We start from the raw sequence: 20,961 nt of genomic DNA on the forward strand, positions 1-20,961 counted from the left end.
TATTAACATTAAAAACAAAATTAAGTTTAACTTAAAACCACAAAAACTCATGTGTTGATGACGGTGTGGAAAAATTGGAACCCTTGTGCACTGCTGGTAGGAATGTAAATTGGTGTACCACTATGGAAAAAAGTATGGCAGTTCTTCAAAAAATTAAAAATAGAATTACCTTATGATCCAGCAATTCCACTTCTGGGTATACAACCCCAAAATTAAAAACAGGGTCTTAAAGAGGTGTTTGTATACCCATGTTCACAGCAGCATTATTCATAATAGCCAAAAGGTGGAAGCAACCAAAGTGTCCGTCGATGGACGGATAAACAAGATGTGATATATATGTATAATGGAATATTATTCAGTCTTAAAAAGCATCCATGCTATAACATGGATGAACCTTGTTGAAAGACATTATGCTAAGTAAAATAAGCCAGTCACAAAAAGACAAATATTGCATGATTCCTGTAGTCAAATTCATAGACAGGAAGTAGATTGGCGGTTGCCAGGGCTGTGGGGAGGGGGGATGGAGAGTTGTTGTTTAACAAATATGGTCATGTGTCGCTTCATGATGGGCCACGTTCTGATGAATGTGTTGTTAGGTGATTTGCTGTTGTATGAACATCAGAGTGCACTTACACAAACTTAGATGGTATAGTCTACTACACACCTAGGCTGTATGCTTCTAATCTTAGGGACCACTGTCATATATACAGTCTGTTGTTGAACGAAATGTCATTACACAGCACACGACTATACAGAGATTCAGTTTTGCAAGATAAACAGAGTTCTAGAGGTTGGTTACACAATCATGTGAATGTACTTAACACCAATGAACACTTAAAAATCGTTAACATAGCGAAGTTTATGTTAGGTGTATTTTACCACAATTAAAATAAAAAAGCCAGTGTTAGCCCTCGTGGCCTAGTAAAGTTTGGTGCACTCCGCTCTGCTGGCCCACGTTCGGTTCCCAGGCATAGACCTACACCACTCGTCTGTCAGTGGCCATGCTGTGGTGGTGGCTCACATACAAAAAGAAGATTGGAAGCGGATGTTAGCTGAGGACCTTCCTGGATGTTCCTCAACCAAAAAAAAGCTACAAAATAATGTAAAATGTTACTCTTGACTTTTAAAGATTTTATTTTTCCTTTTTCTCCCCAAAGCCCCCCAGTACATAGCTATATATTTTTAGGTGTGTGTTCGTCTAGTTGTGGCATGTGGGATGCCACCTCAGCATGGCTTGATGAGCAGTGCCATGTCCACGCCCAGGATCCGAACTGGCAAAACCTTGGGCCACCACAGCAGAGTGTGCGAACTTAACCACTTGGCCATGGGGCCAGCCCCCTACTTTTGACTTTTAGATACTACATTCCCAGGCAGTACAGAAGCTAGCTTAGAGAGCAAATCTCAGCCACATTGTTTACCTAGCCCACCCAGGATTCTGAAACCAAAAAATGTTGTGATGCTCTGCTCAAGAACACTGACTTATTTTTAAAAGACTTTAGTTATGTGGGTTGAATGAGATACTGAAAAATACATTGTTCTGAGACAGCTTGGGACTCCAGAAATTAAATAGCATTTAAAGTTTCATTTCAGTTTTCAAATGAAACAATTTATTTTTCATTCCAACAAATATTTTTGAGTGCCTGCAATACGTAAGACATTTGTTAGAAGAACAGCCCTGTTTCAGAAAGACCTGAACATCAATCTAGTTAAACAGGTCTCAGTCAGGTTGCTGTAATGGCTATTATTGTGAAAGCAAACAATGAGAAATCTTTAATAATCTATATTTCTTTTCCTGTATGATACAAGAAAATAAAACAATACGCAGACATGTTTTAACATTAGAATATTAAGAACATGCCTATGAATTACCTCCATCCATTCTTTCCAATGAATATCAGTGAGAAACCTAATGAAAAATTCTGAGTGGAAAAAGTTATAAAAATGTTAAAAGTTCCAAAGGGGAACCACAAATGGTTACCCTGTAAAATATGATTTTAAAACAGATAAGTTATCCCTTCATTTCACCTGTTCTGACCAAGATTTCATTAGTCATCCTACAAATCCAAATTAAGATATATCCTACAGAAGTAACTGGCCTGTACTCTTCAAAAATATCAACATCATCAAAGGCAAAGAAAGCCTAAAAGGAGTGCTCCAGATATCACAAGTAAATGCAATAAGTGATCCTAGATCAGGGGCTGAGGGCAGTATGGAAGGAATGTGCTATAAATAAAACCATTATTATGACAATCGGCAAAATTTGAATATGAGCAGCACATCAGAAGACAGCATCACATTTAACTTTAATTCATGAAATTAGTTACATTTCTTTAATTTGATAATTGTATTGGGGCCATATAAGAAAATGTCATTAGGAGGTGCATCTGAAGTATTTATGCATTAAAAGTCATGATGTCTGCAACTTGCTCTCAAAAGAATCAGCCAAAAAAAAGAAAGAAAGAAAGAAAGAAAGCCAATGGCAAAATGGCACAGGAACTCAAAACCAGCCACAGGAATTCAAGGGGCTTCTAGTGAAGTTAGTTTCCTTTATAATTGGACAAAAAATACACATAGCATGCCATGTCACTGGAAACATCTCAAGAATGTTCTAGAATGGGAGTAAGTGCATCTCTTTAAGGCTAACAGGTAATCTTCAAAAGGGTGAAGCTAATCCTGTACCTAAATATAATTTCCCCAAATACTTGTAGAGAACACTTGCCAAATGGTAAAAATAAGGTAAAAATTACGTAAGTCAAACACAGTATTTTTGTAAAATATGATCAAATTGATAAGGTTGCCTCCAACTGTCTGCTTCAACTGCTCACCTTTTCGGTAATTGTGGCGATAGATGTGAAAGGCATACAGAAGCTCATAGTAATTGTGAGTCATAAGGTCCACAGCCCTCGCACGTGATTCAATTATTCCCACAACCTAACGAAGGGAAAGCAATCAGATATCATAGTTAGTAGCCATCATAACAACCACCACCGTTGTGTCCCGTCATCAGTGAATAGACAAAATTACCTCATTGTGCAGATTCACATAGGGAAACTCTACAAGATCCTGGAGCTGCGAGCGTTCGCAAAGAACTACCACCAGCTGCCGTAAACAATCTAACTGCCTAGAAGGGAAGAAAGGGATACGGCGGGAAACTGTCTTAGTGGATTAAACAAGGCTGGTAAATTGCCTTCTCCGAAAAAGACTATGTGAGATTAACTACCTGCTGGAATCAGGAATTTGGGTTAAGGCTTCATACGCTTGACTATTGTGACCCAAATCCAAATGATGTTTGAAAATGCATGTTCTTAAAGTAGCCTAAATATCAAGTACAGGGGAAAAAAGAACAATAGAAATTAAAATACTACAGCCATGACAAACTTCAAGGGAAATGACCAGATTACAGTTAGTTCTCACCTGACTTTTCCAGTCATCACCTGCTTCAGTTATGGCTGACGTCGCCAGCTGAATAACCAGCTCAGGCAAACCAACAACATCTAGTAGGCGCAAAATCTAAGGAGAAACAGAAGACATTTCCATTAAAATCGATAGGGAAGTGCACTTCAAATGAAAGAGGATTTTAAATTAGTCAGAAAGACAACTAGGTAAGATAAAGATTAAATCAAATAAGACAGACAGGATTATCTGGTTAATACTGAGGATTTCCCTTTAGATTCTACTGCTAAATAACAGACTTCTCGTAAAACTCTATTGGTTGTTTCTGCTCACAGCTCTATCATCAGTGTTTAGTACACAGTAGGCTCTCAGTAAATATTTGCTGGATAAAGGAACAAATACAATGTCACTACCAACTTTTCCTATTAACTGTTTAAGTCATAGAATAAATTAACATCATAGCCTTATAAAAAGCCTAAAGACAATACGTTAATGTTTGAAATAACCCATTTCTAACACAACAAAGAACAGTGCTCTTCCAACTGTTTTGATTGTCTACCCTATTAATAATGTCTGTGCACACTCCTGCAGACACGTACACATGTATTTACTTATATTACATACATGCATTTCTCTAATCTATGTATAACAATATACTCAAAACATAAATTTAGAGGCTGGCCCTATGGCATAGTGGTTGAGTTTGGTGTGCTCTGCTTCGGCAGCCCGAGGTTCGAGGGTTTGGATCCTGGACATGGACCTAGACCATTCGTCAGCCACGCTGTGGCGGCAACCCACATACAAAATAGAGGAAGACTGGCACAGACGTTAGCTCAGGGCTAATCTTCCTCAAGCAAAAAAAGAGGAAGATTGGCAACAGATGTTAGCTCAGGGCGAATATTCCTCAGCCAAAAAACAAACAAAAATATATATAAATTTATAAAGGATGAAGTAAAGGCAAAAATAGTTTAAAAATTATTATTTTTATTAGTACTTATTATTTGCTTTAGTAACAGTATAAAAACATCATTTTTGTTCTGGATGCTTAGTTTTTTAAGGTTATACTTTTTATTGAAGTGTAACATATATTTAGAAATTTACACAAATCCTAAGTACATAGCTGGTTGAATGTTCACAAAGTAAACATATCGATGTTACCAGCACCCAAATTAAGAATCAGAATATATCGACATTCCAAAGCCCCAAGGTCACGCCTTCCAGACACTACTGTTTTTCTTTCTTCTTCCCAAAGGCCCCCAGCACAAAGTTGTATATTCTAGTTGTAGAGTCCTTCTGACTCTGCTATGTGGGATGTTGCCTGAGCATGGCTTGATGAGCGGTGCTAGGCTGCACCCAGGATCCAAACTGGTGAAACCCTGGGCTGCCGAAGTGGAGCACACAAACTGAACTTCACCACTTGGCCAAGGGGCCCCCATTACTGACTTTTAATAGTTTTGTTCTTATTCAAGGAAACAGAATCTTATGGTATGTATTTTTTGGTCTACCTTCTTTTGCTTAACATGTCTCTAAGACGGATCTAACTTATTATATGCAGCAACTCATTTCCTTGCTGTGGTTATTCCATTGAAAGAATATACCATAATTCATTGATCTATTCTGTTAACAGACATTTGAGTTGTTTCTAGTATATGACTTTCATGAATATGCTGCTTGAAACGTAATTATACATTTCTTTTGGAAAATACGCGTGACTTTCTGGATGTATTTAGAATTGAAATTCCTGGGTCTGAGGGTATGTCAGTGACTGGAGCTAGTAGATAACTGACAGTGATCCAAAGTGGTTGCAACCAGTTCATACTCCACCACAGGTGATTAGCATGCTCAGTGTCTTAATGACTTTCATGGTCCCATACTATCTTGAATTGACATTTCAATACAAGGTACACTTACTTCGATTTTAAATAGCATTCCTGAAAAGTTCAATTGTTTTTAGTTGATTCTCGTCAGATCTGACTATAGACTGTCACTGTTTTCACTTTGCAATGTGGCTGATGAAAAGCCTGTATCAAAGGTGGCCATGTCAGCCCGAGCTTTTCCGCATTTGCTTGTACTGTCTTTGTTAGTGTTACCTTCAGTCTGGCTTCTTGGCAGGAACTCTTAAAAGCCAAGTCCATATTGTGAAGACAATTTTCATTAAAGTTAAGCAATATATTGTGCAAGTCAATTTAACCAGGTAATCAGAACCGCCTGAAATGAAGTGGAGGAGGGAGGGCGCCAGTCTGCCCCCACGCCTAACAGTGATGCTCCCACTCTTCCCTCGGACACCTACCCCGAGACTAAGTGACAAATGACGCCCTGCTGAAAGGACCAAGTAAGGGCACCGGCTGGAGTCAACCTTTACATTAAACAGCACATTTTAATTTACTTCTTCTGTGAAAGGTCTAGTATTTTCTTTCAAGGTCCTACTTTGGGGTCCACTGGCGCAGTGATACTTAACGTTTTTTAACTCCAAAAGTTTCTTTCCATGAAAACCATGGAGCCCTTCTACAGAAAAAAAAACAAAATATTTTTCATACAATTTCAGGGGATTTATCGATTCCTCAAATCTATCTGGCCTCAGATTAAAAACCTTTACTTAGAATTCAAAATAATCTTCTTATTAGTAGAATGATAGAGGGTCATTAAGAGGTTATTAATAGGGTTTAACAAGCAATGAACAAAACAGTGAAGCCTGCCCTTGCTGCATTCACTTCTTGGTGGGAAATCCAGATATCACACAACACATAGATATGCAAAATATAATATCAAGCACAATGAAATGCTATAAAGAAACAAAGCAGGGCAAGGAGAGAGACTGCCCACAGCGCCTCCATCTGCATGTGTGCACAGAAGGCAGAGAGGGAGCAAGTGTGGGCACAACAGCTGTTCTACAAGGGGAGGCAGGAGGAACTTTCTGAGGAGGTGGCACACGAGCAGAGACCTGAAGGAAATGAGGGCGTGAGAAACCTGACTGTCTGGAGGAAGCGCATTCCAGGCTGAGGGAACAGCAGGTAGAAAGAAAGGTCCTGAAGGAAACAGACGTGCTTGGCTTGTATGAGTCAGTAGGAGCGCCACTATCATTACAGCTGGGTGACCGAGGAAAGACTGGTAGGAAACAAGGTCAGGAGGGGCACCCAGGGCCAAATCATAAACCTAGGTTAAATACAGCATTACTAGCTAATTCTTGGAGACATCAGCAAGACTAATAAAACAGAAATGAAGTAATAAACTTCCGATGATGACTGGGCTAATGAAATGATATCATGATGGGAATTTCATTGAAGTTAAAAACATTTATCAAATTTAATTAAAAATATACATTTCTTCAATTTTTCTAGGGAAATTCATTTTTCTCTTCATTTAAAAGTTCAGAGAACGAGTAAACGTTTATATTATCTGCCTTCCAAAATACCAAAGCAATGGGTTTCAGATACATTTTTCCACAGCGTGGATTAAGAAAACCAAACCATGACATAAGGTACCTTATCATAATACTGCAGCCTGGGCGTGGACACGATCTCCCCATCCTCTGAGCGAATCAAGCGATCCAAGAATTCCTCTTTGCCCACTTCAGAGGCTGCCTGGCAGAAGCACTCCAGAGCCTGGAGAAATAAAAGAATACAAAGCGATTCATAACAAACTTCCACTTCTAGGTGCTGTAAGTTGGGGGTTTGTGTGTTAAGGAAAGCCAAAAAAAGAAAAAATTATTTAAGACCACTGACTACATTCACAATTTCTGCCGTTCTAAATTCCATCTAATGCGTTATTCAACATTTTCCTTTAATTTACCTCACCGTTTTACTTCAACGTTACCAAATAAAAAGTAAACTTCAATAAGATAATTGATGGATAAATATGTAATAAAGCAAGTGTAGCAACATATTAACATTTGTAGAATTTGAATAGTGAGTAGATGGGTGTTTACTATAAAAGTCTTTCAAGTTTTTCATATGTTTAAAAATCTACATATTAGGATGTCAGGGAAAAAATCAGAAATGTAAACAAACTATCATAATTGGGGAAAAAAGCAGCATAAAATTTTTAAAAAGACATAATGAAAAGGTTAATTAAGTAAGAAATTTGATTTATAAAAATGCATCCCTAAAAACACCTGCACGGGGCCAGGGATTTAACGTTTTCTTCTTCCTGTTCTCATGCGTCCTAACCAGCCCGCACAGCTCACGAAGCTCAACAGTCCAGCCCTCACTGGCGTAGCACGCCCCTTGCTGGCACCGGTCTTAATCCTTATCTAGAAGATTCTATGCCTTCCATCCCCCGTGACCTGGTTAGATGGAAACTAAGAGTCATCCTTCGCTCGAGTTTATTCATCCTTCAAATGCAGTTTACCTTCTGGCCCTCTCCTGTGACCAGGTAACACCGTCCCAGCATAAATCGACAGGAACCAACGTTGACTTGACACCAGGGATGTAGCAGTTGAATATAATCCTTAAGGGTATAAAAAGTGCTTTCTGATTAGGAAATAACTACTACTTAAGAAGATATTCATTCACAAGTTCTTCACACAGGGAGAGAAGACAGAGGTCAATCAACACAAAAGCTGTATTTCCTGAAGTCATCTGGAAATTAAACTTAATCCTGTTCATCTATTCCTGTGTTAGCTTAGACACTGTAACAAGTAAACAGGACTCCAATAACACTAATACACGTAAACACACATACACTTTCCATCTTAGCAATTTTCCAACTTCTGGTATTTACTGGTTCAATGACTAGATTCCCATAAAGGACTTATATGAAGACAATGGTACAGCAGTCCCCCCTTATCTGTGGGGGACATGTTCCAAGACCCCCAGTGGATGCCTGAAATCGTGGATAGTACTGAACTCTACAGTATGTTTGTTTACCATAAAGAGAACCTAATAGAGAGAGAGAGAATAAAAAAGAGACTTTAGAAAAAATTATGTTAGGAAAGATGCCATCAAGAGAGAAGTAAAGAAAATCTCTCTGGGGTCTATTTTGGTGCAATCAAGTTTAAATTATTGTAATTCTTTTTATGAGCCTATTTAAAATGCAGGTAACATTTACAAAGAAAAAAAAATCCAGAAATCCCATTCTTTACAAGAATGATTAAACCTGATATCTTCATCGGTACTCACCTGCAATTGTACATACTGACAATTTCCCATCAAACATTCTAGAAAGAGACAACCGGGATTGCTAGGCCATCTAGTCATTGGATAAGGAGATTTTTTACTTTTTTGGCAAAATTTAAATATACACACTGGGCATCAAACTCCATGAAATGGTTTAATTTTTTGTTTTTTTTGGAGAAAGAGCTAACTACTGAGCTAACTACTGCCAATCCTCCTCTTTTTGGTGAGGAAGACTGGCCCTGAGCTAACACCCATGCCCATTTTCCTCTGCTTTATACGTGGGATGCCTGCCACAGCATGGCTTTTGCCAAGCGGTGCCATGTCCACACCCGGGATCCGAACTGGTGAACCCCAGGCCGCAGAGAAGGGGAAGGTGCGCACTTAACTGCTGCGCCACTGGGCCGGCCCCTGGCTTGATTCTTCAAAAAGAAGGGAAAGAGAAGGTGGCAGAGCACATGTTCTTTCCACATAACTATAAAACCTCAATATTAGATAAACACAATGAAAAGGTTTAATACCAGGAGCCTAGTCACCTAGCTTAGAACCCAGTTAACCACGGGCTAACACATATTTCATCACTGGGTGGTTGTTTCCAATTCTGGCTGGTATATTGCTCAAGCATACTGTTGGTGCCAGTGGACACCCAGCACCTAACATAGTGCCTGGCATACAGAGCCACTCAATAGCTATCTGACGAGTGTACAATGTTTAAAAAGAGATGTAGGTATTAAACGTGTGCACCATACAATCTAGCTCAATTCCTGAGCAAAAAAAATAAAATAAAATAAAAATTGGGATCATATCGGAATAAGCACCTAACCTCATTAAAAATCTTCATTACATAGGCAGAATAAGAGCCTTAGACTATTTAGACAGAAGAAAACTTTTAAATAAAACTTTTAAATAAAAGGATACAAAAGCTGCAATAAATAATTGGTAATTGCAGTAATCATCTCAGGCCAATTCAACCCAGTTTGGCTAAGAGGTGCCTTTGGTTGAGAGAAGAGATGAGATATAATGTGTTTTCTTGCAACTTCATGGAAGAATAATTCCACAATTGTCTGAGGGCTAGATACTTAAAAAGAAAAAGTTATGACAATCATCAACTTGTGACAGTAATACCAAGTTTCAATTAAGACAGACGATCAATTCATTTTATGCCTGTAACAAAGAACATTTATTATTTCAAAATATAAAATGCATCATGAGTGTAATCGATAGCAATATAAACAAAGCAATTTGTAACCTGTGTAGTACTACACAAACGCAAGAAAAAGCCACTGGAATCGATAAGCCATTAAATTGTAGTCGTTTCTTTTCACTGATCTCACTACGGCTAAGTGTCTTCTCTGGAAAGTATTCACAATAAATACAGTTCCAAGACTCCAAACTTTATACCAAAACAACACAAAATAAATTCTCCAGAATGGTTCTCAAGCATGAGTGGGCTCCTTTTGAGTATTTGTTGATTAAGACAAGATCATAAAAGCTACCTTGAACTTACTAAATTTTAAAAATGATTTTGCTGAGCTCATCACTGGAGCATCAATACATAATGGGCAAGCAGCTATGCAGACTTCTCGTCATGACCAGAGGTCTCAGGCCACAGCTTGTTGACCCTCTCAAACTGAAAGCAGGGCCTAGCCAACCTTTCCACAGCAAAGGTGGCAAAAGACCACATTAACGAATGCCAAATGTAAAACCAAATGCATACACAGTCCAGTCCTTACCAAACTTATTTGCCATTAAAGCACCGGAGTCAGTTAGTTCCAATACCGACAAGTGTTGGAGATTAGATTCCCTGTGAAAAAAGAGAAAAAGACAGCTTAATAAAGTCGTCTCCACAGACACGACTTCAACAAGTTATCCTGTCAATAACACTGTCAATTTAATCAAGGCATTGCATATAGAAGCTCCACCGAAAACACACGAAAAACCCTGGAAAACATGTCATGGTTTAGATTGTGGCCCACCATATCACCCAGTCAGCTTTCAACGAGAAGCCAGAGCAGAGACATCTTAGCCCCCCATGCCATGAAGTCTTACCTTGCCAGAACAGAGGATGGTTTATCTCATTGAAAATGTGAATCCTAAGTATTGGATTTTCTTTCTTCTTTTGGTTATAAAGAGCTCAGCCTACCTTTAATAACAAGTACATTTCTGTGTGTGGTCTAACTTTCCCTGTGACCTCATCTTATTATTTTGCCTTCAACAGGATTTATCTTTACATTATACACATACATATACAATAATAAAATATATTTATTATTTTCATTCTTGTTAAGTTGTTTTCAACCTTTAGAAAATGAAACATCTAAAAGCTTTCTGAATTTTAAAGGGAAATCATGCTATAGCATCATGTTTATAAATTTTTTCTCTTTAAGACAATGAAAAAAATAACTAAACTCACAAGTTATTTGAAAAACAATTAGAATAATGAAACTCACAGCGTGTCAATTGGAACATCAGTTGCCAAGCACTGACTTCCCCACTTAATGAGGTAATAAGATAAGAGCAGGGGAGCTGTTCGATGTAGTAGGTCTTGCTGAGCTTGAAAGAGCTGACCAGCTCCCAAAATCACCTATTCATGACGGGTGGGTGGATGAGACAGTAAATAGCAATTAGTAATGATAACTCAAGGTTCAGGGGGAGGTAAAAAAAAAAAAAAAAAAAGCACAGTTACAAAGGGAATATAAAAAAGCAACATACATACATTAAAAAAAAGCAGCACACCTATTAAACTGTGAGGTAGCAGGTGGCAAAAATATCTACCCAAACATTTAATAGTATGAAAATAATCAAAGATAGCTCACTAAGTCATGGGAGCTGACAGTGAAAAAGAAAGCAACAAAAAGCTCAACTTTCATCAAATCTATGGGTTCAGAATTCAGCAAGAAGTATAGGGAAATCAAAGTCTTTTCTTTCTCTTTATTTTGGTGAGGAAGACTGGTCCTGAGCTAACATCTTTGCCAATCTTTCAATCTTTCCTCTATTTTGTATGTGGGATGCCGCCACAGCATGGCTTGATGTGGTGTAGTGGTATAGGTACCCCCTGGGATCCAAACCTGCAAACCTGGGCTGCTGAAGTGGAGCACACTGAAGTTAACCACTACACCACAGGGCCAGCCCCTCAAAGTCTTTTCTCATGCTTCTGGTCTTGGGTAAAAATGGGTATGACCACTAGAGGAAAACTTGGCAACCTTACCAAAAGCCTTAAAAGGTATACAGAAAGTTACAGCTATGAGGAAAAAACTGGCAACAACCTGGATGGCCACAAATGGGACTGGTTAAGTTAAAACTGTAGCAGGTAACTATTAAAAATAATGTCATAGAATACTTAATAACGTGAAAATGCTGATGAAATCTACTGTAAGAATAAAAATAATCAGATTAGAAAAAACAGTATGAAGCATATCCTAATTTTATAAATAAAATGAAAAAAATATTTGCATAGGAAAAAAGGTGTACACCAAAATGTGAATAGTGGTTATCACTGGGTAGAAGATGACAGATGAATTTTAATTTTCTTCGTTTACAGACAAAGGCTTACATATAAATGTTCTACAATGAATATCTATTACTTCCGTTTTTATAAAACTACATTGGTTATGATTAAACAAAACAAAAAATCCTGAAGAAATGAAAGAATCTACAAAGATTGAAAAGAACTTAGTAAGGGCTGCCCTGAGTGACAGACTCTCAGGAAAGGTTCCTGTTCCTCCTTGGGGGTCCCAAACAAATCATCTTCCTAAATGTTTTTCCTTATTTTTACCTGAAATTCTACCATTAGTAATGTATTTATAAATTCTGATTTAAAAAATATAAATACCTCTGGGAGCCCCAAAGGTCTTTCAGTTTTTTATACATTAACACGAATTAACTTAACTGGATCGCTTCCTTCTCAGGCTTGGAGGGGATTACCAACTGAGAGATACACGGGACTTCTGCCCATGGGCAGAAAGGTAACACGAGAACATGGAACATTCAGTAGGGTGGGAGACAAGGACTGCAGGATGTCTGCAGCCTTCTAAGAAGAAGAACAGGATGTAAAAGGAAGCACAGAATGGAGTTGGGAGGACCCCAAAGACAAACTCTGCAATCTCAAAACTGTGCTTAGGGTAAACCCTATACTGCAGAGAGAGGGTTCTCTTTCTTCTTCTTCCTCTCTCCTCCACACTAAATAGTTCCCTGCTATCATACGCAAAGTAGTACCAACAATACTCAATTCTGGGAGGCCAACTTGGGACATTTTCCCACCACTATACATATGATGATTCATAGTATAACAATCTGCTTCATGCATGTTCTTAATCTGTACTTTTAGATTGTGATGTTTACTCATTCTTAATTCAACATGCATTTACACAGCACCCACACGGGCCAAGCACGGGGACAGAGCAGTGAACAAGGACAAGCCTCTGCACGCGCGGGGCTGGCCTTCAGCTCTGTGCCTGTAGATCTAGATCAGGTTTTAGATTCTACAAGTTTCCCCTCAAGTAGTACTTACTGCGTCTCCTAGTCTCATTAACAGCTGCTGTAAGATCAGAAGGTCTCGGCAGATGAGGAAGCGAGTACTGGCAATTTTACACACAGCTCTGCACACAATAGACCCTGCTGTGCTACTACCGTAGAGCTGGGAAAGATTCATCCGGATATTCAAAGGCTGAGCTGTAATTAAAAAACAAAGAGAGAGAGAGGAGTTAAATGTATTATTGTTTCTCTAAATCAAAGAGTCACATGTGTGGTTTTGTCACTTACCTGGATTGAATCCCTTTTCCATTTCCACTTCTGTTTCATAATCCATTTCCCGTATAAGAAGTCCAATGGCGTGGATTGGGTTCCTAATCTCTTGCAGTTTACTACAAATATCCTCCATCACATTTTCTCTATAAGGACAATTAGAAAACTCCCATTACCACCGAGAATACGTAAGACAGGCTCTATATGTCCTGTAAGCTAAATGCTCTATGAAACGGGAAAACCAGCCACATAATAAAGGAGTGGAGATCATCACTGTGGCATATAAGATACTTTTACTCCACGTTGCAAATTTTCCCTCATTTTTTCAGAAATGACAGGCAAAATGAATGTAAGAAAAATACTTTTATGTTTTAGAGTTTACAGCAATTAAGTTAATAGCTAGACCATAATTTATGAGTCTGTTTCCAGAGCTGAATTCATGTGTTAGATTTTCTGTTTAGCTGAAACACTTACTTAGAATCAAGGCAACTCACTTTAAGCCACTACTTTGTACATACTTGAATGTACATTAAAAACCTGACTTTGGCACTAAAAATGACTAAATTTCCATTAGGAAATGCACTTTACCCTAAATTCTCCTTACACATCAATAGTGATCAAATCTTCTAGAATCTGTTCTGCAGTCTTTTCTGGAGACTGGAGGTTGTAACAACTCATTTCCATCATTACTGACATATCCATAGTCACTGACTCTCCAATCAGCCGAAGGCATTTTATAAGACATATGACATCTCGAGCAACATCCACATCTATGAGTAAGAGAAAGTTAACATTCACGTCTCAAGCCAATGAAGAACGACTAATACCATACTAAAATATTAATAATTAAATGCCAAGGATCTGTCTGAGGTCTTGGAGATGCTTAGGCATCTTCAGTTTTCCTTAAAATATCGATAATGTGGTAAATTGACCAGGAAAGGTCACAGTGGCAATGTTTTTTTGCATCTGTTGAAACCAAGCATAGTGTTCAAGTAGGAAGGGGCTTAAATATGAACCTAACAATTACAATTACCATCAGATATGGTTGTCTCATCCTCTGTCAAAAGGTTCTCATCAGGCAGGAGATACAAATGATCCACTAAGGAGGAAGGCGCAAGGAAAGACAGGTACCCCTGGAAATACAAATCTTCCAGTTAGGTTTTTTTTGGTGAATGTTTAAAGGTATAAAATAATTGAGACCTGATTTTTATCATGAAGAAACACCAGACAATTCCAAACTGAGGGCTATTCTACAAAAAAACAGGTATAGTCTTCAAAAAAATGTCAGTGTTATAAAAGACAAAGAAAGGTAACAAGAGTTCAAGATTAAGCTAAGGAAACATGACAACTAAATACATGCAAGATCTTAAATTGGATCCTGAGTCAGGAACAGAAGCTGTGCATATAATTGGGAAAATCTGAATATTAACTTTATAACATTGTAACAATTTCAAATTGCCTGATCTTTAAATTGTGCTGTGATATATAAGAACACCCTTGTTCTTAGATACATGGTAAAATATGTAAGGAAAAAGGGGCATGATGTCTACAATTAGCTCTCAAGTGGCTCAGGAAGAAAAAAACATATTTATAGAAGGAAGGGAAGCAAATGGAACTTAAATGATGAATCTGTGTGAAGGGTATACAGAAGTTCTTTGTGCTATTCTTGTAACTCTTACCTAAAGTTTGAAATCATTGCAATATAAAAGGTAAACAAAATGCAAAAAAGCATACGTAATGCAGAAGACTATCTAAATACAAATGAAATTTAGAAAGAAAAAACCCTACAAAGTCCTAAAAGCTAACAATAACACACAACAGACCAACATTCTGGAAGACCCACTGAACCGCCTAAAGGAATTCTTCCGTGCGCTTCAGCTCCCTTACTTTTCTCAGCAGGCACACCATGTTTGTGTGCGGATTCAAATGCAGGGCAAGAGGATGAGAGAGTGCTTCCTGATACTGAAGACAACACGCATAGAACTTGCACCAGAATTCCTGTTGTAAATTTCGAAATTCTTCCTGGGAAAATTCATACTCTGTTACACTTCCCTGGAGCTGGCAAAGAAAAAAAAACAAAACTCTTGATACCATTTGGGATCTTTCTCCCCATAAAACATAACTGTCTAACATCATTTTACTAAGCTAGAGCCAAATGAATACTCCTTATGCGTTACATGCCGTAAACTATATAAATATATATCTAATTCTCTAATTAAAAGGTTTAAGCATTTTTACTCCCTACTAATAAGGTCCAGTAAACAACTGAACAATTCCTCAGTACCAATCGGCCCTCTATCAAGATGGAAGAAATTATCGTTCTTTCTTTACCCAAACCTTACCTCACTTTCAACAGCTAAAGTAATTTCTTTCTTTAGTTCACTCCAGGAAAGATCTAAATTCCTCTCAGTTCCTCGACAGAAAATCTAAAATTAAAAGAGACATTTTAGAGTATTACACAATATCCAAACTGAATGAAAAATACTCCGGTTCAGGAGGCATCGAGGCAATATACGACTATACAATAGAGACTGGACATGCCTGGAATATACATTTACTCCTGACACCGCAAATATTCTGTAAGTGAAATCACTGTGAGTTCTATAGAACAGAATAAACTTTAGAAATTCATGAATCTGAAAGAATTATAATTGGGTACATTTGGATCATTACAAAAAACAAAAGGAAACAGAACGGCTATTGCTCAGCTGGAAGGAAGATGTAAGATGATGCTAAACATACCCATCCCGAGACAGACACAAAGGTAAGTGGTGATGGAGCTGGGTCACTATACTGGGAATGACTCTCCTAATGGAAAGCATTTGATAAATGCCTTAGTGATTATTTAATGTCTCAGTGTGTAAGAGATTTCATGAGAAATATTATTAGACATTTGATTACTGTTAACAAGGAAGAAGTAGTGATGAGATGAAAGAAAAAAGACCTTAGGAGAAAGTAACCATGTCATCCTAAAGTTTTATCAGAGAGAAAACAGAAAATACGCAATAGCCAGATATTCAAGAATGTACCAGAAGAAAGGTCAAGGGTCTGGAAACCATACCGGAGAGAAAGTTAAGGAACTGAGTGCATTTCGTCTGGAGAAAGAAAACATGGAAAGATCTTAAAATATTTGAAGGGCTGCTTTATAGAAGAGAGATATGTTCTATGAAGTTCCAAAAGAAAGAAGCAACTGAAAGGATGGGGTTAATTTGATCCAATACTGGGAAGAACTTTTATTTTTTAATTTTTATTTATTTATTTTTTTTAAAGGAAGATTAGCCCTGAGCTAATATCTGCCACCAATTCTCCTCTTTTTGCTGAGGAAGACTGGCCCTGAGCTAACATCCACGCCCATCTTCCTCTACTTTATATGTGGGACGCCTGCCACAGCATGGCTTGATAAGCAGTGCATAGGTCTGCACCTGGGATCCAAACGAGTGAACCCTGGGCCGCTAAAGTGGAACGTGCAAACTTAACTGCTATGCCGCCAGGCTGGCCCCTGGTAAGAACTTTTAAATGATAGTTTGGGAACAACTCACATAAGAGCCGGTCAGAAACTTGTCACTGGAGGCTGAGACAACTAGAAACTGAAGAGTTGTCTCTCAGAGAAGCCTCAGAAGGAATTTCTGCTTTGTGTGGCAGCCAGATCAGGAGATTCTAAGGGGCTTTTCAATTCTATGAGTGACTTTTCTATTTTAAATCCATGAAACAGAGTGGCAATTTAAGGAAGCCTAAGTGACTTTAAAGTAAAGAATCCTTTTGTAAAGCATCAAACATTTCTTAAACCACATCTGACTCTGAAGCTTAGATTTTTAGAGTTTTCCTGAACCTGAACCAAGTCAGACCTTCAATGTACTAACAGAAGGGTAAAAACAGGACCATCAAAACTAGCCAAGAAAACATTTTAAATTTCTCTCAAGTTCAGAGATTATATGCAGTACAGCAGTCAGGCACTGTATAATGTCATTTTGGTCAATGATAGACCACATATACGACGGTGGTCCCATAAGATTAGTACCATATAGCCTAGGTGTCTAGTAGGCTATACCCTTTAGGCTTCTGTAAGTACACTCTGGGATGCTGGCATGACAAAATCGCCTAATGACTCATCTCTCAGAACATATCCCCGTCATCAAGCAGCGCATAACTGGATGGTATCTTTACAAGAGGGGAGGCAGAGGTTTCTCTTTTTACTACTGAAATGCTTCACTAATCATACAGAAAGTTCCCCCAACTCTACCTCCCAGCTGGAAGACTTTAACAGAAAAAAATGTTAAAAAAAAAACTACAACAGTATTCTAACACATGTATATGCAACTGCAAATATATGTTCAGTGTTTAGTATATGCAAAACACAAATTAACAGTAATCATTAATTATACAAGAACAGTAACAAAATAAGAGAGAGTCTTAAATAAACGTTAAATCTTTTTTTGCTGACCTGTAAAGCTTTACATAAAGCTGCATTTATGAACCGTCCTGGTGTAAACAGACTCCGTAAATACATCTCCTGTTAGAACATTAAAACAAAAATGAATTTCGCTCTAAAAAGATAAAATCTGGAAAAATCTGAAGGAAGAATTCAACATGTTAACAGCAAAGTTGGAGCTTCTATTAGATGACGCCGGCCCCTCTGCATTTGAGCACTAACAAGCAGTAAGCGTTCCATATTCTCACACTGAATGGAAGCCTGCCGGGGCTCTGAGTCAACCAGACGCACTACACGGAAAATGGTGTGCTCCTCAGGCAGCACTTTGCTGGGTTCCACCGGAAAACACAGCTTGTCAAATGCCAATCTTAAACGGAACAGGCGAATCGAATTTCTGGCTAACATACACTGGTAAGAGAACAATTAAACTAAACTGACTTCTACACATCCACAAAGTACTCATTTTATGGCTCACATATAAAAGAAAAGGAGCCAAAAATAATAGGAATCATATGTAAAAACAAAAAACTGCAATAAGCTCTCACAAGTAGAGGAATGAAGTAGAGAGAATAAAATGGAAAGTCTCATATTGCCTAATTATTTTGACCAAATTTCATAAACCAGATTTGCCAGTAAGGAGCAAACCTGACTGACCTTCCTTCAAGTTTCCTTCTACTAAGGTTCTGCGGGATAATAAAATGACCAAAATGAGGGAGAAAAACAAAGATTTTAATCATCAGCATATGATTTTGGCTTTTAGCGAAAGTCAAGTGCCAATAAAGTTTTGGGATTAGAAATTAGCAATATTCGCTTTCAGATACTTAAAGAGGCTTTTCCAATCCTACGAACAGTCCTTGTTTCAGACCGAGATCCATACTCTTTTAATACATTTTAACATTAATGCATCAATTGAAAGCTTTTTCTTCCATTTATCCTGAAGATGTCCCTGAAAAACAGGGAGATGGGCCTATTCTGCTCTCCACTTCATTACCTTTTATTTTCCTCAGAGCATATACCTCTAACAGAATTTATCTGACTTCCAGTTTATCTGCGTGTACCAACACCGTTAGTACAGTGGACACGTAGCGTCTGTCCCTGCCCAGAATCTGTTTCCCCTTATCTTTCTCTCGGGAACCATTCCTTCTCTACCCATAATCAACTGACTTCACCACCCTTAGAATAGCAAGCCCCAGGTAGCCAAGTTTCTTATGCTAAGCCCAGAATATTCTATTCCTTTTGATCAGTGTCTACGTCAGGAATGAGCACATGACAAGCCAGGCCATTGAGTGTCAACTCCAGGACCTGGGACAGAGGCACTCTTTCCTCTGAAGTTGCTAAGTTTACAGACTACAAGCTCTCTCAGGGAGCCTGCCTGACAATGAACCCAAATCAAAATAGGAAAGCAGAATAGACAAAGGAGAGAGCAAGCCTTGAAGGCACTGTTCCAGCCCTGGCTGAAGCCAGGTAACTCTGACCTTCTCAGCCGTTCAAGCCAGTACGCTCTCTCCTTTACACTTGAATCAGTTTCACCTGCAGCTGAAAAGACTTCTGACTAACACAACTGCTTCTTCTCCAACTAAGATCAGGGCAGATCATCCCCTTACATAAGACTTCAGCGGTGCTTACTCTGGGGTCTTGATCATCTCTGATAATGATCTCTTCCTCTGGCAGAGGCTGCATGAAAACTGGATTCCACTGACCGGCAATATTACTGCAGAGAAAACAAAGTCCATCAGTTTACACACAAAAGAGGAACACAAACGAAGCTTACGCTGTCGGCAGTTGTCTGAGCGGGGAGGCCCCATCACTCAACCTCTGCTCAGTCAATTCTATTAAAAATGTTTGAAGAAAAAAAGACCACACACTTACTCTTGGCGGAGGCTGGTTTTACAGAAGGCTCCTAGCCATTTTAACAGGCATCTTCCTGAAATTAAAACTCTAAACACAAACCCACAAATGATAGCTAACTTTTATTCTGCATTTACTGTACGCTAGATACTGTGCTAGGTGCAGTTCTGGATATTATTCATGTGCGCCTCATGCTAACTCTTTAAAGGACGGAGTACCCTCATTTTGTACATGTGGAAAGCGAGGTTTAGGGTTTCTCACAGCCAGTAAGTTGCATAACAGGATTAAATCTCTTATCCGACCAGATTCTTTGCCTTTCTACCACTTTGCTTGAATGCCATCTATCAGGAGTATGCTCATATTTTCTGAGGTGTGGCTTAGGGGAAATCTGGGGGCAACCATGCCTAGAATTCTATTCTAGAACATAGGGTTATGAGGTACCCCCAAGTTTCAATTCATTTAGCTCTGGGGATGTCAAGCTGGGTTCCAGAGAACACTCCACAGCTGTTTCAGGGGTACACAAGTGTTTGATTCAAAATTGTTTTTCTTAATGTGTTTTGTAACTACTAAAAATTTTAAACCAATATCACGTATATCAAAAATACTAGATACCAAATATATCTAACATTAGAGATTATCAACACATTAAATTGCTATAATTTTATACTCATAAAATCCCAGTTTCATTAGAGTTCATTATCTCCTGAAAAAAAGTGTTTACTGTTTTTAAAAAAAGTTTGAGAAGTACTGTATTTGTCTATTTCTCATCCTAAATGAGGAAACTGAGAACCCAAAGGGGCCGCAGTACCTTTCAGAAGTTCAGGGTATCAGAAATAGTCCTTGCTTAGAAGCAAAGAAAACTCCTAGATTGAAGTATTTTGCATATTTGCTATCTCTCCCAAGAACATGGTATTTTCCTTATTCCAACCCTAAAAATCCTCATTTTGTCCTAAAACCAAAAGATAAGAAATAACATAAAATGCTAATGAAGGCACTTCAGAAAATAGCTAACAACAGGCAAACCCTGGGCTGAATCCTTTAAATGCAAACTCTCAACTTTGGTTCTAAATAATAAGCTGTCTTGTCTTCTCTTAGTATAACACTGCGTGTGGTAGGTAAGGATGACAGATAAGCGGCCCGTACTGTTCAAAGTTGATGTACTTCACAACCGTTTGGTCCTCAGCATCGTGCCACAGGGCCCAGATATCCGTAGAGGTTAAGGCAAAGTCAATCAGTGTCTCCTGGGAGGAAAGGAGGGGAAAAAAAAAAAGGTTAAAATAAGCAAGAAAAGGTACTGGTTTACGGCAATTTAAATTTTTATTGGTAGAAGTAAATGCATAAAAACAAAAGACAGTACCAGGTGAACTTGACAAAACCCAAATGAAATGCTTTGCATACATCATGAAATATCCCATTTTACGAGATCCATCCCGTTAC

The 20,961-nt window shown here is 38.3% G+C and overlaps 1 protein-coding gene across 2 annotated transcripts in view; it reads right to left on the bottom strand.

Moving 5' to 3' along the window:
- The window catches only part of NUP160 (nucleoporin 160), a 45,712-nt gene that overhangs the window by 9,344 nt on the left and 15,407 nt on the right, over positions 1–20,961 (bottom strand). For both annotated transcript variants that reach the window (XM_014729460.3, XM_070228663.1), the window contains 19 exons: positions 20,668–20,765; positions 19,303–19,387; positions 17,689–17,757; positions 15,590–15,673; positions 15,135–15,305; positions 14,281–14,380; positions 13,852–14,017; positions 13,266–13,393; positions 13,015–13,175; positions 10,955–11,088; positions 10,238–10,308; positions 9,423–9,582; positions 8,511–8,580; positions 7,741–7,839; positions 6,876–6,995; positions 3,415–3,510; positions 3,221–3,315; positions 3,025–3,121; positions 2,826–2,931 (listed from right to left, as the gene is read on the bottom strand). In XM_014729460.3, the coding sequence (XP_014584946.3) occupies positions 2,826–2,931; positions 3,025–3,121; positions 3,221–3,315; positions 3,415–3,510; positions 6,876–6,995; positions 7,741–7,839; positions 8,511–8,580; positions 9,423–9,582; positions 10,238–10,308; positions 10,955–11,088; positions 13,015–13,175; positions 13,266–13,393; positions 13,852–14,017; positions 14,281–14,380; positions 15,135–15,305; positions 15,590–15,673; positions 17,689–17,757; positions 19,303–19,387; positions 20,668–20,765 (2,110 nt within the window). The remainder of the gene's footprint in view (positions 1–2,825; positions 2,932–3,024; positions 3,122–3,220; positions 3,316–3,414; positions 3,511–6,875; positions 6,996–7,740; positions 7,840–8,510; positions 8,581–9,422; positions 9,583–10,237; positions 10,309–10,954; positions 11,089–13,014; positions 13,176–13,265; positions 13,394–13,851; positions 14,018–14,280; positions 14,381–15,134; positions 15,306–15,589; positions 15,674–17,688; positions 17,758–19,302; positions 19,388–20,667; positions 20,766–20,961) is intronic.

The sequence above is a fragment of the Equus caballus genome, chromosome 12 (genome assembly GCF_041296265.1).
Source record: "Equus caballus isolate H_3958 breed thoroughbred chromosome 12, TB-T2T, whole genome shotgun sequence".
In the NCBI taxonomy this organism is placed as follows: domain Eukaryota; kingdom Metazoa; phylum Chordata; class Mammalia; order Perissodactyla; family Equidae; genus Equus; species Equus caballus.